This window comes from Podarcis pityusensis (assembly GCF_964106645.2).
Source record: "Podarcis pityusensis genome assembly, chromosome: 4".
Classification (NCBI taxonomy): domain Eukaryota; kingdom Metazoa; phylum Chordata; class Lepidosauria; order Squamata; family Lacertidae; genus Podarcis; species Podarcis pityusensis.
This window is the reverse complement of record NC_138027.1, coordinates 67709653-67728215: the sequence shown is the minus strand read 5'-3', so window position 1 is coordinate 67728215 and position 18563 is coordinate 67709653. Positions and strand designations below refer to the sequence as shown.

The following is an 18563-nucleotide window of genomic DNA, read 5'->3' as shown; positions in this document are numbered from 1 at the left end:
ACTCCCGTAATGACCATTCCCAACAGCTTTATATAGATGTTGAATAGTAGTGTGGACAAGATGGTTCCTTTCATAACTGCTAACAAACGGTTACCTAATGCTATCTGTGGAACCAGCCCCACAAATAGTGGTAACACTGCAGAAGAGTGTCCCCTGCTCCCAACTCACAAGGCCGAACCAGCAGGAAAGCATTGTTGATAGTATCAAAAGCAGCTGAGTGGTAGAGTAAGAGGGTTACAGTCCCCTATCCTGATAAAGAGCATCCAGGGTGATCAAGACCAATGGAGTCTCATAACCAGGCCTGAACCCAGACTGAAATGAGTCTAGATAATCTGCTTTCTCCAAGAGTACCTGGAACTGGGCAGCCAGCACACTCTCAAACAACTTCCCCATAATATGGGTGTTGGAAACCATATGTACATGTTATATGTTAAAAATGTTTTACCTGTTTTGAAATGTTTCAGATATGTTTAGTTGTTTTTTTAAAAAAATATTTTTATGTATTATTTGCTACCATAGGCTCTTTTTGAAGAAATTTTAAAAATAAGAGGGACAGCTTTTTTTCTTTAGAATTGTTCAACTTCCGTTCATTGGTACTCTTTTACTGTTGCAGAATATTATTTATTCCTTCTTGAGTTTGAAACTTGTCATTTGTTGGAGAAGAGATGTGTGATTAATGGTGTATCTCTAAGGCTTTCTTGTACAGATATTAACTGAACTGATAGACCATAGCCTGCATAAGCAGATCTGCAACACAGAAACTCAGACCAGTCCCACACCTGGTAAAGAATCTCTTGGTAAGTGGAGTTACTGCAATTGCTTTATCCTCAGACTTTCTTAGCTATTTATATATTCAGCCTTAAGAAAGAGAATACTGTAGCATCTGTTCTGTAGCCTTGCTTTCCTACTGCTTCTGACATAACTCTTTACTAACTGGAGTATATGTACAACTTTTTACCTTTAAAAAGCATATAATCCTTCAAAAAAGTTGGGAAAGCTTTTAGCTAAGAAGGAGTTGCACATATTTATATGTTACAGTTTCTAAATGTGGATCAAAACATAATTATGGGTTCACATTTCAACACAATATGGTTGTGAGTTTTGTGCTTTGAGAGAAAACAGAAACGTTGAAAATGGTACAGAGAGTTCTCTGGAAAGATAAGTATGTGATTGCATAGGTATGTACTAGACCGGTCCAATGAATTTGCTACACCTAGCCAGCTGCACAAGTGTAGAACAAAAGTAGCAGAATTATCCCCCCCCCCCCAAAATAATAATCTTGCAGGGTTAAAAAGTATACTAATATATACACCAGTCACATCATCCTCTTCTACTTCCTGCACCTGCAGCCCAGGCATTCTCTCTATGGTTGTGGGAAATAGGTTATTTTCCATTTTAGCCATTGCAGAATATCCTTTATCATCACTGTACTGTATACTCCAAAACACTGCATAGGACATAAAACATATTTCAGATGAACAGTTCTAACACAAATGCAATACTAGCCTAAGCAATCTATTCATAGAATGAAAGTTAGGAATGGAATACAGATGCAGTCTGGAGTACAGTGGCATCTATTTAAGCTGGAGCATAGTTTCAGGCTGCTAGATACCTGATTTATTTCTATATTGTTTTCTCTCTTTCATTTATTCCTTGGTGCTCTTTTTAGTAGAGGTTAGTCATAGATTTATGCTTTCAGACCCTTTCCCCCTCAGCAGAGGCAGGGGACCAATTAGGTTGGCCTTCCCTTGGAGGCAGATGGCTTCCAGGTAGTTCTTGGGGATTTTCCGACTCATATGACTGGTGCTTCTTTTGAGGCCCTGGCTAATTTGTGTAATATGTGAATGGTGCAGGCTGTTGACAGAGTCAATCACAATTGCGTGCTCTCTGCCACTTTTCAGTAGTTACTTCCTGCTTGTGGACTGCTCTCTAACGGGACTTTTGTCTGGTGCTATATTTATCTGTTAGGCACCAGGCAAAGACTTCCTTTTAACCTAAGCTTTAGGTCATTAATTTGAAGATTTTAAAAAGTATTTGTGGACTCTTTGGGGAGGGGGCAGGATCTGTAAGACATGTCTCTTATTTCTATAGATGTGTGATTTGGGATGGGGGGAGGTATTGATGGTGTTTATTGTAACTGGTTTTAGTATTTCTTATTATGTTTCCATGAGTAAAGCAACCAATAAATATAAATCATCATTGGCATCATAGCATAATAAAATGAATTAGGAGAGCTGGCCCCTATAAAAATGTCAACAATGTTAATTTCTTTTGTTTAGTATGATCACATATAATGGAACAATGCCTTTTATATATTTTTTCATAGCTGAGAAACTTCAACTGATTGATGAACAGTTTGCAGACATGTATCCTCAATGCCACAAATCTGAGTCGTTTGAAGTAAAACTTGCTGAATATAAAAAAGAAGTAGAACAGCAGCTTCAAGAGGAAATGTCTCAGAAGGTGAAGGGAAATGGGAGGAGAGGCAATGATGTTTTGTCAGTCTTAATGCAAATTTTCATGTGCCTATTTGATGCTTTTGTTAGTACAACAATTTACTTTTTCTCAGAGTACACAAAATACATGAAGGAAAAGCAGAGGACAAACATTTATTGAGCAAGACATGGCTGTTTACATTATGATTAGTAGGAGTAATCATAGGGATAAGTTGCAGGATCAACTAAATGCTCTGTCTCAGTTGCTTGCTCACTTAATGGCCAAACTTACATTAACCAGGAGATCTGTGATTAGATCACTTTGTCTTTAAAAACTATAGGAAGTGACTTGGATCAGGGCTATAATGTGGCTTAATCCTTGCATGCATCAGTGCTTGCTGCAAATGCCTGTTCACCCAACAGCTGCTTTTAAGAAAAGGAAAATTGGGAGATCTGATTAGTTGTAGAGCAGTGGATTTACCATGGTACTTTATCACATTCTTACACAGGAGGGATTTGCTAGTCACAAGAATTAGCCATCTACCTGTGATCTAATGTTTTTATGTGACAGTTGACACTTATAATTTTATTTTGAATGTCACAGTTGCAACACTTCAAAGAGGTTGAAATAGCCAAAATTAAGATGGACGAGAGAGCACAATCCCAGAAAGAGATTTCAGAGCTTCGTAAAGAATTTGAAAAAGTTCACAGAGCCAAGTCAGAGGCTCTAAGCTCTCGAGAAAGAAATGCTATTGAGAGGCTTCAGAAGCAGCAAGAGGTAATGTTTGAAAAAATTGAACTAAATAGAATGGAGGTTTTATCCTATATCAAGAGCCATACTGGGAAATGTATTGGGAATGACTATGTATTTTGCTTGCAGGTTACTTCTATGTATCTTCCATTGTGGTTTGTTCCTAATCTGCAATTTGTGCTGAAAAATGTGACCACCTGCTATTAAAATGCACTGCATAAGTAATTGTGTGGGATGCTGTATTTGAAAAAGTGGAAATGCATCTTCCATGTCCTAATATTTGCGTCTTATTCCCTTCGCACTGTTAGCCACTTAAAAATAAATAAATCATAGAACTCTTCCCATAACTCATAAGATACCTGTTGTAACTACTGCTAAGTCTTCTAGTAGTAACTAATTTTATCAGCAAACTGCATAATGAAGCGCAGGCAGTTCCAGCAACCGCTTAACAATAGAATGCTAGTTGTGAATACAGTCTTCCAAATCTCATATAGAATATGCAGGTGTTGCTACATTTGGGGCTGCATATAATACAAATATGTTTTTTCCAATAGATTGATGCAAGGGAAATTTATCTGCAAAGGCAAAGCCTGCTGAAAGATATTGAAACAGTAAGATCCCGAGAGGCAGAACTGAAGCAGAGAATAGAAGCTTTTGAACTGTGAGTTGTTAAACATTCATATAACTTTAGTTGGGGAAAAACCCCATATTTTTCTTGGCCTTCTAAATGCTACAGTTAGTATGAAGCTTCATTTACTCTTATTTCATTAAATGTAATGTTACACCTCTAGAAACAGTATTATCCAGCTGCTTTTAGCGGCAGAATTGTTCCCTGTTAACTTGAGTTTTATGGTGTTTCATCGAAAAGTTGGCATTGCTTTGACAGTTTGTCTTGAAGTCAATACATTTTTTTGTTTTTTAATTAAACCATCTAGATACTGACAACAGTGCATGTTGATGTTTTGCCATTAGTCCTGATGTATATTTAGGAGAATATGCGTTTGTGAACTACTTAGAAGTTTTCCATCAAATAAGTATGCAACTTTTGTTAGTTAAATACATACAATAAATAATATTTAAGCATAGTTGCTCAGGAATCCATAATTAACTGATTAGGCAGTTTAAGTTTGTCGCCTTTTAATTCCCTTTCCCTCCCCTTCAGTTTAATGATAGATGAAAATCCCTCTGATTACCCAGAAGAGGGAGCTGGTGAACCTTTGAAATAGAGGAATAAGCTTCATCCTCCCTTGTAATTCCTTTACTTTCAGCATTTGCAGTCCTAAATAATTAGTTCGTGAGCCAGTGTTGTTCAAGATTTCCTGAAATCAGTAGTATATGTTCAACAGTAGGGTTGTCAGATTTAAGGCCTAATCTTTACCACAGCCCACATTTAGATCTGCTAGGGCTTGGTAGCTATGCTGTAAACTGACCTACCAGTGATTGCTGCAGTATGCTTTAATACAGATCTCTGTGCTCATGCAGTGCGGAGTGTGGAATTTGTAATTTGCCAGCATTTGCAGTCAAACCGAAATGGGTAATAGTGACCCTGGAGAGTTGTATGGCAAGGTAGTTTAAGCTGCCAGGATGTTTTTTGTTTTGTTTTGACATAATGAAGAAATTTGGGGTGGGGAACAGTGCCATGTGGGAAGGAGATTAAGCTGATGATAAGTTTGGGATTGACTATGGGAAGTAGCATAGGTGCTGTTAAAAGTGGCTTTGCAAAGCACAGTGTGGGTGGAAGGGTTTGGATGGAGAGGGGTATTTGAAGAAGCTGACATCCAGCTTTACTGCTATTCTTGCTCTAAACTGATTGGAAGGGAAGTGTAGTTACAGAAGGGAACATTTGAATATGAAACTATTGTCCATATGATAATTATGGGAAATGTGGGGGTCTGAAGACACATTATCATCTGAGTCACTTTAAACCTACCAAGTAAAAACATAATAACAAATCAAATAGCAAACTCAGTTCGCCATGTGTGGGTACTTAAGATGGCTGCATCCACATATGAGGGAGATGGTAGGAAGCTTGGTGAAAATCTCAAGGGTTGCAGGAGCACAAAAAAAGAGCACTTTAAAAAAAGAACTCTAATGGGGTGGCAGAATAGCCATTTGCTTCTTACCTCAGCACCCACCCCCCCACGAGGCCAGAATATTAATCCAAGATTATTGTTCTAGGCTGGCCAGGGTCTTGGACAAGAGCACTCCTAGGCACATATTGAAGCATTTTTTTGTGAGTTCCACTGTAATAATAAGTTCCCCATCATGTTTCTGATGCTTCTGTCACCTGATTTGTTCTGTTAGGATTATTTTATTGTGCATTTTCTTTCTTTGCTTCAGAGCTCAAAACCTTCAAGAATCAAAAAATAAAACTGTAGAAGATGCACTTCGTCATCGAGAGGTAACTGTGAAGAACATTGAAGAGACTTACGACCAGAAACTAAAGAACGAACTCCTAAAGTAATTAATTTGCCTGTCTCCTTCAGTGACTGCATATGATGCACATAGAAAAGTAGTTGCATAGTAGAGACAGACAGAATATACTAATAAGTGAAACATTTATGGAGCATTTTTATATACTAGGGATGTTTCTGTCAGTCTGATGTGAAGAGATGGAATTTGGAGCTCTTGCCCTATGGACAAGAGGAGAGTAATGGAAGCAGCAAGCCTACAGAGGTTTCTTGTTCATCCTCTTGCAATGACCTGAAACTCTACTAGGGCAGGGGTGACTAGCCCACAGGTCGTATTTGCTCCCCTATATTTTTTTGTACCGTACTTTTCTGTATGTAAGATGCCCCCATGTATAAAATGCCCCCTATTTTGGGGGACTCAAATTTAAGAAAATGGGGGAGATGGCACAAAGCTGTTGAGCTTTTTTGGGGGTGCTGGATTACCCAGGGTTGTTGAGCTCATCTGTTCCCTCGCCAGTAGAAGCTGCCAATTGCCTGCCCAATTGCTGCAGCGTCGGCCACTAAACACCACCCATTGAGACAGCAACCAATAACAACCAATAATAGCCACTGACAGCCATGGCAGAAACCAATCAAACGTACACCCTATGCACTCCCCTTGTATAAGACGACCTCCACTTTTTAGCATGATTTTTAGAGAGAAAAACCTAATTTTCTACACAGAAAAGTACGGTACTTCACACATTGCCCATGCCCACCTCTATACTTCAGTCCCTGGAGTGCTGACCAAAGGGCAATGTGATCCTCTGCCTTAAAAAGGCTAGCCATTGCTGTTTTAGGGATTTAGATTTTAATTAGGAGATGCTCAAATATTCAATATTTAATCAGGAGATGCTCAAATATTTAAACTCAGATTAAATTTTGTAGGCTTGTCATGATTGAAGGAAATGCTGCTGGCCAGGGTACACAGATATACTGGCCTCTTTCCTCCTGTGCCAACTTTGAACAAAAAGAAACCAAGAGTGCAGTTTTAAGCAAGTTTCAATTGAGTTCATCTGCTTGGATTCAACTAGCTGTCAATTGTGTTTAGGACTATAATTTTATATATGGGTTCTCCCTCTGATTTGAATCTGAAGATTGAACATGGTTAGTTATCCAGGATAAAGCTACTATGACTTTAGTTATAAAGACACATGGAATTGAAGCTGACAGTGCTTAATCAATTAAAAGTCTTCAATAATTTGGCAACACTCCACAATGCTTTTTATTCTTAGGTATCAGCTTGAACTAAATGAAGAATACATAGCTAGAACCAAGAAAATTACTGAAGATGAGAAAAAAATTAAAGGTGTTTTTTATATCTATCTCTCTATTTAAAAAAAACCTACTACTCAAAAATAAATGTTTGACTTTTATTTAATGAAATATGTCTAATATAAAACTTCCCTGTTTTTGACCAGATAAAGCTATGCTTTTGCATGAAGAGACCATTTCTCTTAATTCAAAAAAGCAAGAATTTGAACATGCTGTATCACATTCAAAAGAGCTTGAGGTAATTGAAGTTAAAATGTCTGTTTTAGCAATATATTTTTACTACCTTTATAATTCAGATGAATAAATTATCCAATTATATCCTGGAAGAGGTCTACTAACTCCCCCCCCCCCCCCCAATATGGTATTTGTTTCCAGCTGGAAATAGATTCAGTCAAGGCTCAAGTTTTATTATTAAGCAAGCAAAATCAGTTGATGACAAAAAAACTGGAAGAAGTCTCAGATTATCCAACACTAAAAGAAGAGAAAATGGAACTTCAGGTGCAGAATAAGCTACTCAAACAACAGTTGGAAGAGGCTCGCAATGAAAACTTGGAACTCCGAGACAGTTAGTGTGAATCTAATATTCTTTGAAAAAATTTATTAGCAAGATTTGCAAAGAAAATACATTTTAGAAATGTAATAGCATGTCTGCTCTTTTATTTGTTTCTCTGTGTTAAATATCTATTCGTTTTTCTTTTGTATTTCTGTCATAACTAAATGGGTTTTTCAGGGTTTTCATAGTGCTTCAGGAAGTAACTCCTAAAGTCCAAAACTACTTATCTGCACCTATCTTTTGCAAGACTGTCACTGGACCTATTGAATAGTGACAATGACATCAATGGGCTTTCTTTAAAATTGTGTTGCACAAGATATAAAATCTGGAGTAGTTAGCCAAAGGCTAAAGCATATGTGCTTTGCTGATTATATACAAATGACTGTGATTCAAGCAAGGAGCTAAAAAGATGACCTCAGATATAGAGGGACCTCAATTGGCTTGGTTATATGCCCTTATTATAAGTTGTGTATGTCAATGTGTATATTATGTACTTGAGTGTTTTGATGCCCCAGAGGCTAAGATAGCCAAAAACACAGATCAATGACTCAAGTTTTTGAAGGAGCTTCACCAATAGGACTTCATAAGGCAGTCCGCTGTTTGCTCCTCTCCTTGGTTTGTTGTGCTGTGCTGTCCTCAGTATCCATGTTGATTTGTGCAAAACCCACATCAATGTTTTTTCTGATTATTGGATGGAACCTTATTAATCTTTCGTTAAGTCCTGATTAATGCTAAGAATAATGTTCAGTGACTGCCTGCATCCAGGGCTTTCCATGAGTTAAACCATTTGAATCATAGCATGGGACGCTAAAGAGTGTACAGTGGTACCTCTGGTTACGTACTTAATTCGTTCCGGTCCGTTTTTAACCTGAAACTGTTCTTAACCTGAAGCACCACTTTAGCTAATGGGGCCTCCCGCTGCCGCCGCACCGCCGGAGCACGATTTCTGTTCTCATCCTGAAACAAAGTTCTTAACCCGAGGTACTATTTCTGGGTTAGCGGAGTGTGTAACCTGAAGCATATGTAACCTGAGGTAACACTGTAGTTGGGTGGTCTGCTACAGAGTATCTGTTTATCAGATGCAGTGTTTCCTGGCAAGGTTAGATTTTAACTTTATCCCTCCCCCCCCCCCCCCCATTTATAGAGTTGAGTCGGCCATCAGCTGAATATTTGGTCCTTGAGGCAGAGCTGAAAAGAGCAAAACATGCTAGGAAGCTTGAAGGTGAAGAATCTGACACTCATAAGCAGCTCTTGGAAAAACAGTTACAAAATGAGGTAAACGTGCCATTTTGTTGTTTACGCTCATTCTTCTAAAAAATACTTTTTTAAACACAATAGAATCAGCATAAATTCATCAACCACATTTTCCTCACTCCAAATTATTAAAGTCTAAAACCAGTGTTAAAAAATACAGTCTGATCCTGCAAAAGCAGTGCACACCCTCTACACTTGTATTTGCTGCTGAATTGAGAACTCTTTGCATGACACTAAGTAAATTGTTAGTGTTGTAAATGCTTACTGTGCTAATATTATACTTGAGGAATTAGACAACTAAATTCTCCGAAATAAAGGCCAAGTGTAGACTCTACATTCATATTCTTCATTTCTCTAGATGAGGAACTGGTGGTCTCAAAATCAAAATATCTGTTTCTCTCTGCCTGCCTTCCACCAGTTCATTCATTTGAGACCTGGGGGGCTCATTGCTCATTTGTAACTATATGGATTATTTGCTTCAGTGTGTTAAGAATGCTCTTGAATTAGTAAGGCATTTTGTCTCTGAAATCTTTTTAGATTGAACATTGTGTACAGCTGAAGACTCAGTTGTCGGAATGTGAAAATACTATCAGGAAGTTAAATGCACAAATGGAAGACCTTAAGCTACAACTGAAACAGACACAGACAGGTTTGAAAAATCCTCTCCACTTTTGGGCTAACTCAGAATAAGATCAGGCTTTATTTAGAGCAATTTTATTTAAGCATTGGAGCAGATTGAAATAATACACATGAAAAATGTCATGTATTTTTTTTTTTGTAAAAGTCTGATATTGTGATTTTTTAAATTTAAAACATTTTTTATTATGGAGAAAGATCTTGACCATATGTAGACAATATCTGACAGTTCAGAAACAGAATCAGCAAAGATTCTTGTGGCATCTTAAAGAATAACATTTTTTTATGGACTAAAGGCTCCTTTCATGGACTAAAGGCTCCTTAATCAGAGCCAAGAAATGAAAAGAGTCTATGCCATTTTTAGCCAGAAACCTTCCATAACTATATTTTATTTCTCCCAACTCAGATTTTCTTATTTACCCCCCCCCCCAATTCCTTTCTGTTACAACATTCTTTGTTTGAAATCACAATTTCTGAAATTGAGTTAAGTCCAATTTAAATGTGGCTTTCTGTGTATTTGGTTGCCCCCCCCCCCGCCTTGGGTACCTTACTATAGCTTTAAGAGACCTCATACTCCTCCTCAGATCTTGAAATGACTAGGCAAATAGTTTCATTATACTTCTATATTTGATTTTAAACATTTTATTCTTGTGTGTGTAACTGCCTTCTGCTGGTATAGACAGCTCTTTGGATCTAACTCTCTTCTTTTGTGGCTCTGACACTTTCAGCTTAATTTGAATATTTTCTGTGCATTTTGTTTGATCATACTAACTTTAAAAACCTGAAATAAATTTGAGGTTTTTTGCTATATTAAATCATGTTGGATTTGTGTGTAGAATAACTATATTAAAATGTAAGGTAAGTTCAGTTTTCATTTTTGCATGCTAATTATACAATGACCAAATCAAAATTTGTCTTAAATTGTTTTCTTTATCTCTATTAAATTCTTGCCTGTAGCATTAGAGAATGAAGTGTATCGGAATCCAAAGCCCTCTTTGGTTGATCGTTCTGTCATTGACTTGTTTGGTGACAAGACTGTACCTCCTGATATTTATATAGATGGTGCTTTCCTGAAAACACAGCCAATGGCTGATTTTATTGGAATGGGAAATGGTACAAGCCCCAGACATCATCACCACATACTGAAATCTAACACTTCACAAGATTCTGATTTAGAATTTGTAGCTAATACAAAGGCTAGAATAAAAGAATTGGAGAGAGAAGCTGAATATTTAGAAGAGGCCTACAGGAATTACCAATACAAAGCCATTCAAACCACAGCTGGCCCAGCAAAAACCACATTCTCTTCACCTATGGCAAGTAACATGGCATCTCGCCAAAGACTTTGGTTTGCACAGGATGATCTATATTCCCAAGAATTACCCTTTCACTGCCAAAAAAATAAAAGCTATAGATGGACACCAGGAAATGGGGATCACTTGAAAGATCATCTAACCCCTCCACGGAAGAAGTCTACTTCTAGACGTCTGTCTTCTACTCCTGTTTCCAAAGCAAAGAGAAATATTAGTAACAAGCTGTTTTCTGAAGGTAAGCAATTTGATATTCATGAATTATGAGTGAAGTTGTTGCTTTGTGTGGATATCAAGAGCTACTGATATTAAGAGTTTTCTGCCGTGATGGTTCCTTCCCTTGGTCCATTTCTACTTGCTGCAAACATGGAAATGCTGTTTTCATCTAACCCCCTTTTAATGCCACAAGATTTATCATTGAAACTGATAGTCTTTTACTTGCTGACTCTCTGTAGTCTTTGTGTGTGTGTGTGTGTGTGTGTGAGAGAGAGAGAGAGAGAGTGTGTGTGTGTGTGTGTGTGTGTGTACGTACACACACACACACACACAGAGTGTACTCTGATTAAACACTCTCTTGCTCCTGCTATTTAATCAAAACATGGAGATAAACTTAAGTGAGAAGTACTGTGCAGAAAAAAATTATTTTGTATTTTTTCCGCAATGAACCAATTTTTTCTAATCTGAAAACCAGTGTTAGAGAGTACCAAGCCTATCTTTTAAGCACCCAAAGTCTTCCAATGTTCCTGTGTTTTTACCCCTCCTTAAATGCACATCACTGGTATTAAGTGTTTTGTAGCTTACAGTAGCTGTTCAGATACTATTGCACAGTAATATGTGGTTGCCTTCTGTTCTGCAGATACAGTTGCCTCATCTTTTGCTGCCCCTCATCAGAATGCAGACCAACCTCTCTCCCCCATTCAAAGAACAGGCAACCTTTCATCTCCTGAACATGCTTCTAATATATCAGTTTCTTCTTCCCTAGCCTCTTGCAAACAAAAACTAAGGTAATGTTTATATAGGGGCGAAAGATCTTCAGCTATATCATGTCCCATATTTGTGTGTTACCTGTTGATATCCGTAATCAAAACATTCTTCCAAGAGAATGGCACTTTAGTAGTTACAGTATTTTTTTGTGTACTGCATTTTTAATACATTACAGAAACATGGAGATATACCAAACATTTCCTAATCCCTTATACAAGCTGTGTGGTTTTTTTTTTGCTGCTGAAGGCTGTGCCCTTGCATTCAAAAAGAGATGGAGATAGTAGTGGGCCTCTAACATGCAGACTCGGGGGTAGTGGTGAGTGAGTAGAGGTTGCTTAACTTTCGTGGGTCCATATCCTGACCATGTTCCACTTTGAGAACTGTATCCCATAAGAGTTGGTGTGTTTGGTAATAGTGCATCAGGAAGAAGGTAGAGAGTACTGTACAGTGGTATGCAATTGATAAAATGATGAGGCAACCTTGCTATTGTGAATATGAGATCATGAGTTTAGATATTGGATAGTATGACTGAAATCTGTATTATTAGAACACTTGGACAGCATGGAAGCTGTCATCCAGACTATAGAACCTCACTATGGAGGAACCTCGCTATGGTTTTTCCCCTCCATACAACCTTAACTCAGTTTTCTGATGGTTGATGCTGGCATAGGGAAGACTGTGCATAAAGGCTCCTCCTGCAAGAGCAAAACAAAGAGCTTTAATAAACTTTTCTTGTAACTAATGTTCATGTCTTTGTATGTTATGCCCATGGTGTGCTCTGCAGATGTGACACAGGGCTATTAACTTTACATTTTAGAAACTTTTCTAAACTAATCGCTTTTCTCCCATATCCTTCCTTCCTTTTAGCCTTCATCAGCAGCAAGGTGAAACTCAGGGTGTTAGTGACTCTGCAAAACCTGAGAAGCTCCTGTATAAAGACCTTGGAAATGATGACTCTGACCTTGGAAATGATGAGTCTGCCAGTAAATGTAAGTTTTTACTATATTTTTCAGAAAGAAGCAATGCAGAAATTTTATATCTGGGAGCCACCTTTTTTTTAAAGCCAGAAATCACTTAAGTATGACTCTTGAGGTTTTTTGTTTCTTTTTTTGGCTTTTCATAACCTCTTGACGTGTTCTAAGGAAATGGGGGTGTCTTTTAAGCCACCCCTTTTACCAAGCAACTGTGTAATGGTCTTAACATATAAAATGCATAGAAGTGAAGCCTAGCCTAATCCGTGTGTGTGTGTGTGTGTGTGTGTGTGTATGTGTGCAAATGTTAGTGGGAATGGTATTGGGACATTGTATGATTTACACATTGGGCTTGGGAACCCACATTAGTAGAAAAGCAAAATATGCAGAAGCTGAAGCTGTACAGATTATATTGGTGAGGCCTTTTAAGATCTCCATTGCTGGCATAGGCAAAGTATGAAGTCAGAGCTTTGGGAAACTCTGGCACTCTCCTGATAGACATTTTAGTATATTTGATGTTTGCCACAACCTGGAAATGAAAAACTAGAGATAGTTTAAAACTGAGCTTTTCAAACTGTGTGTCGTGACACATTAGTGTGTTGGCTGCAGTGTGTAGTTGTGTCACGCAAATGCTCCTTGCGCTCCTTCCGGGGCTGGAAAGGGATTACTTTAACTTCCAGTTTGCTAGTAAAACTGAATTACTGTTTTGCAAAATGATGCATGTCTTAAATGTGTGTCACCAACATGAAAAGTTTGGAAAGCTCTGGTTTAAAACTTAGAAGATGTGATGTAAAATAATGAGATTTAATGAAAGTGAAAAATGTTTGAATTGGATAATGCACAGGGAAAACCAGTAAGTGCATGAAAGAGGGGGTTACAGCACTGGATATACAGTACAAACTATAATTTTGGTTGGACAGAACTATTGAGGGAGTGCAAATTAAAGCTTTGCCAAAAAAATGCAACTATAACTTATTGGCTTCTGCTGCCATCACACAGTTCCTTGTGTTGATTCTCTCAGTGTTTGTAGATGGATATGAAAGGATGGATGGGCACATGTGTACACATGTATACATTATCACTGGCAGCAGAGGTTTGGCTGAGGAGGGGGGGCATGGTATACAAAAATATTGTAAGATGTGTGGCATGCTGCATGTGACAGGTACCTCATACTAATCGTCTGGATATTGAGCCTGTAAATTAGCCAGGTTATGTTTTGATATAATCTGTTTTGGGGATGGAGAACCTTTGGCACTTCAGATGGTGTTGGACTGTAACTCCCATAAGCCACAGCCTATGTGGCCGTTGCTTAGGGGTGATGGCAGTTGTGGCCCTACAGATGTTGCTGTTCCTTATAAAAACAAGATGTATATAATAACAGTAATGAAAAACCTGATATTAAAAGATAACAGACTGCTGCTTTCTGACAGAACCTGTTACAGTGATGTTTATGTATGGTGATAGAGGAGTTGAAACAACTGGAGAGGGACATGATTCTTGCAAGCCCTACCAAACACCAATAAACTCCAGCCTGAGAAGAGGCAAAACTATAGGAAACTTGAAAGTTTTGTTTTATGGAAGTGACTCAAATGCAACCAGGCTCTCCATATTTTGCATTCATGCTTGTGTCTCATTGGTGGATTTTAATCCTACAAAGTCCACATTGAGTTGAAGCTGTTTTGACTCTTTGCTTAGGAAACATATTGTAAGAACTAGTTTCCAAGCCAGACAGTCCCATGATTCTGATTAAAACAGCCCATTTGAAGTTTCTTCATTCTTAGGGTAATGGTTGGCTTGGCCAAGAAGAGCACTTAATTAATGGCTTACACTTATGCATTCTGAACTCAGTCATTCCCACACTGTGTCCATTTCTTTGCCCTGCTTTGATAATTGCAGAATAATGAGGGCATTGTTCCTACTTCTCCTCTAGATCAAGAGGACATTCCAGAACAGCTCGAAAGCGATGTGTCACATCCATCTCACATTGTTAGTGGAAGCCATGTTCCGGCTACTGTGCCAGCAGCGGGCACTTCACAGCAGGACATAAGTGAGTTTTCAGCTCAAACAAGTGTGAATAGGCATTTTAGATGGCTTGTTTATCAAAGTATATGGAAACTGAAGCTTTTGCAGCTATTGTCTGAAATACAGTAAATGGTCTTATTTTAAACTGGCTATTGTCCATAACAGAATATCTTCATAATATATTTCAGTTTAGAGTTGCTTCAGTCAACTTAAGAACATAATTTTTAAGCTTTTCCATACCTGTAACAGGAAGGCACACAATTATGTTAGACATTTGAAGATAAGGCAACAAGGGTAGAGGGCTTAACAATGGAACCTAGGGGAACTCGAGATGGGTGGGGAGTGAGTTTGATAGTAACTATTATCCCTGCATAGTGACCACTTTCAACAATTTGTATGGAAAATGGGGATTCCAGAGGGCAAATGTTGAGAGAAACAAAAGCTCTATGAAGTAACATGTTTCTTGTTTGCATATTGGGGCAGTTGAAAGGGTAATATTTGTGACAGGGAGCCCTGCAGCAGTCCTCTTCTCAAGCCTGCTATTTCTGTTAGACAGCTGAAACTGCTGTACTTGAAATTTTGTTTTGTTTTGTGACATTTCAACAAAATGTACCCTAACTATTAATATATTTCTGTACCCTACTGCACCATCATGTTTTCTGTAGCTTACTGATCTTGCACAGTCTTATGTAGAGAGTTTATTGGGCAGCCATAGAGTTGGAAAATCACCAATATACATTAAATGGAGGTAAAGGAAGCTGAATACAGTTTGGGCAGGACTTGGCATATTCTGCTTCTCTGGATTAATTAGTCTTTTCTATGCACTGTTAAGTACCTATCTGTTTGGAATAATATGCATCCATATACTTTAACTGTGTTTGATTTAATGCTTCGGAATGCAAAACTGTCTTTCTTTGCTTAATACTGCCCTCTATGTATTAGGTGGAGCAGAAATAACAGCCCTGGAGAAACAAAAGCATCCTGAAGAACAGGAGGAAGAAGAAGAGGAGGAGGAGGAGCAGGAGGAGAAAAAATGGGAAGAGAGGGAAGGAAAAAGGCAGCAAGAGAGGCAGGACACTTTGGAAAGAGAGCAAGGAGAACTGGAAAAAGCAAATGAAGAATTGGTAATGCATTTCAGAGTCTTGGTGATTTAAAATAGTTATTATAAACTAAAGAGTACTTTCTTTTTCTGGACTTGGACTGTAGATACAGGCAGCCCCCCCATTTACATGCGTCCAGTATGTGTTTGATCTTGTAAACGCACATCACACCGAACCCAGAAGTGACCTGGAAACGTCATAAAGACATCACTTAAAGGGCGCAATGGGGGTGGGGTGTTTGCAGGCTTTTTCAGTGGGTTTCAGTTATACGCAATTGAACCAATGCACACAATGCCTCGGAACGTAAACCCTGTGTAAACGGGGGCTGCCTGTATAGACAACAGATTCTCAGAGGCAGTTTTGTGGAGTGGCCGTTGCGTGTAGTGTGCTGATAGAATTTCTGCAGAACTTGTTTTCCTTCCAGTGGAGATTGATAGATCAGAAGCTATTTGCCACCTGCCATTTTACCACCATATTGATTTGCCAGGGATATGAGTAAGCTGCTGTAAAGCTGCATTAAATTGGGTTTTCCCTGCTCTATTATATCCCCACTATACCCCAACCACCCTGGTTGAACAGAAATCAAATTTATTATGTTGGATTATTCATAGTGCCTCGGTACTGGGAAAAGGAAAGTGTTTTACAAAAAAATAAACTGGACAACCTTTGAATATTTTCTTTTGGAAGAATGAGATGGTTTATAGAGCAGCTATTTTTGAAGCTCTTTGTGCAGAATAGGAATTTTTAATAAATGATCACTTCTGAGAGTATGCTGTCTTGGGGTGCTCTGATGATAGGAGGCTGCAGCCCTGCTACTTCTAATTGCAGGCTGGAGTCCTTCCCATCCAGTGGACTTCCTCATGAGGAACTAAGTGGTCAGCATTTCTTACCATTTTTGTAATAAAACCAAGATATGGCACATTAATCTGACACCACCAAAGATGGAAAGTAAACTGCATCAGTTGTTCTTAGTATATGTTCTGGGGAAAGAGGGGCCAGTACAAACATTCTCTTGGAGAACTGACTTTCTAACAATACTTTGCATTTAGCTGTTTTACTTTTTTATTTAAGTATTTCTAAACCACCATATAAAATATCAGGACTGTGTGTAACATTAAAGACATAAAACACCATTTGAGAAAGCAAAATACAGATAATGGTTAAGGTCACTGGCAAATCAAAAATTAAGCTGCTACAGTGAGCTTTCAACATTAATAAAAGGCCTTAAAGAGTCACCTGAAAGTCAATAGCAAGGGTGCCTGCTGAATCTGCTGGAAGAATGTTCTCTATAGCATGGGATTGCAACATCAAATGCCCAACTTCTGGTTGAGGCCAGTTGCGCTTCTGTAAAATGGGTGATTTGATAATCAAATGTAGTTTAGTTCTGGTTGAAGTAAGCCACTTATTGATTACTGTGAGGATTTAACTTGTGTGTGAAGAGACATCATTATTGCTGGCAATTTGCTGCAACTAATTTTGTGCTGTTTCTTTTATATAGTCCTTTAAGATCCTTATAAAACTATAGGATGCTGAGTGTAGGTAGGATTATGTTACCAGTGGCCCACATTTAAGTGGAGCATTCCTTTCTTCTCTGTTAAAATGTTTTATGCTGTTCATTCTTTGGTTTCATAAAAGTGTATGCAAGAGTCAGTGGAAACTGAGAAAAAGCATGAAGATGTGGCAGATTTGGAAACCATTATCTCAAAGTCTGAAGAGCATGGTGGTGACGCTATTCCTAATCCATTGGAAAAATACATGAAAATAATACAGCAGAATCGGGAGCAGGAGTTTGCAAATGAGGTGATGTCCACTATTCTTACATCTAATGTCCTGGCTTTCTTCCATTATGGACCCCAAGGTGGTATACATGTGGTTTATAGGAGGTCTCACATCTAGGTTCTGATCTGAACCAGATGTGCTTAGCGGCAGCAAGATGGTGGTTTAATGCACCTGAGATGTATTAGTTTTGGAACTCACATACTCCAAGAACAATCTCAGTAGTTCCTTTGTCTTTTTCACACTGGACAAGCAAGCATGCAAGATAGCATATACACAACCAACTAAAGAGTAGAACAAGATCTGATTAATTTAAAATGTTGAGGTCTAGCTTTTGTTGTATCAGAAACTTGGGATATAAAGTCTACCTTATGTTTCCCCCACTTGAGGTCATTTAATAGTGTATTGCCAAATTATTTCGGTTAATAACCAACAAAAATTTCCAATGTACTTGATTGTTGTTGCAAACCTTGTGGATATTTGCAGTTAAGCTGATTCTTCTGCAGCTTGCTTTGCGGTTATCCAGAATTAACCATCTTCAGCTGAATTAATGATTAGCTTACAAGGACGGATTCCAAGCCATCATACTTCCTTGAGTACAGCTTTTTGGCTTAATGAGTCATGCTTCATGCATATACAATAAATTTGTAGTAGCCACACTTGAGTTCAGCTTGGCAAAACCTGCTGTTTATAGCTACACTTTTTTGCTGCATGATATCAAATTCAAAAAGGAATAGTAGAATGTTAGATCCTCTCTGTGCATCAAAATATCTAGGACTGAATGCTGTAAGCAATCTAAACGAATCACTGGAAAGCACTATCATTTGTTACTGTGGGGGTGGCTTACCTGTGGCCCTCCAGATGCTGTTGAACTCCCAACTCCTGGTCTGTGATCAGTAATAATAGGTATTTGTAGTACAGTAACAGTTGGAGGTTCCCCACATCTGTTCTACTGTTGATCTCTGTTAGCCATTTTGAATTGGTAATACGCAGTGATACCACTATAATTCCATCACGCTGCAGTACAGTGATCTCTACTTGGTCTT

The 18563-nt window shown here is 38.3% G+C and overlaps 1 protein-coding gene across 4 annotated transcripts in view; it reads left to right on the top strand.

Annotated features, from left to right (window-relative positions):
• The window catches only part of OFD1 (OFD1 centriole and centriolar satellite protein), a 39286-nt gene that overhangs the window by 6459 nt on the left and 14264 nt on the right, over nucleotides 1–18563 (top strand). For 3 of the 4 annotated variants that reach the window (XR_013984977.1, XM_081001301.1, XM_081001300.1), the window contains exons 6-21: nucleotides 693–797; nucleotides 2327–2463; nucleotides 3040–3213; nucleotides 3741–3847; nucleotides 5527–5646; nucleotides 6872–6945; nucleotides 7058–7149; nucleotides 7287–7476; nucleotides 8609–8739; nucleotides 9256–9367; nucleotides 10312–10902; nucleotides 11521–11668; nucleotides 12516–12637; nucleotides 14550–14666; nucleotides 15584–15765; nucleotides 17377–17541. Coding sequence is in view for 3 of the 4 variants with exons in the window: in XM_081001301.1 (XP_080857427.1) it covers nucleotides 693–797; nucleotides 2327–2463; nucleotides 3040–3213; nucleotides 3741–3847; nucleotides 5527–5646; nucleotides 6872–6945; nucleotides 7058–7149; nucleotides 7287–7476; nucleotides 8609–8739; nucleotides 9256–9367; nucleotides 10312–10902; nucleotides 11521–11668; nucleotides 12516–12637; nucleotides 14550–14666; nucleotides 15584–15765; nucleotides 17377–17541 (2567 nt within the window). In the remaining variant the exon portion in view is untranslated. The remainder of the gene's footprint in view (nucleotides 1–692; nucleotides 798–2326; nucleotides 2464–3039; nucleotides 3214–3740; nucleotides 3848–5526; nucleotides 5647–6871; nucleotides 6946–7057; nucleotides 7150–7286; nucleotides 7477–8608; nucleotides 8740–9255; nucleotides 9368–10311; nucleotides 10903–11520; nucleotides 11669–12515; nucleotides 12638–14549; nucleotides 14667–15583; nucleotides 15766–17376; nucleotides 17542–18563) is intronic. The other variant, XM_081001302.1, reaches the window with a different exon arrangement.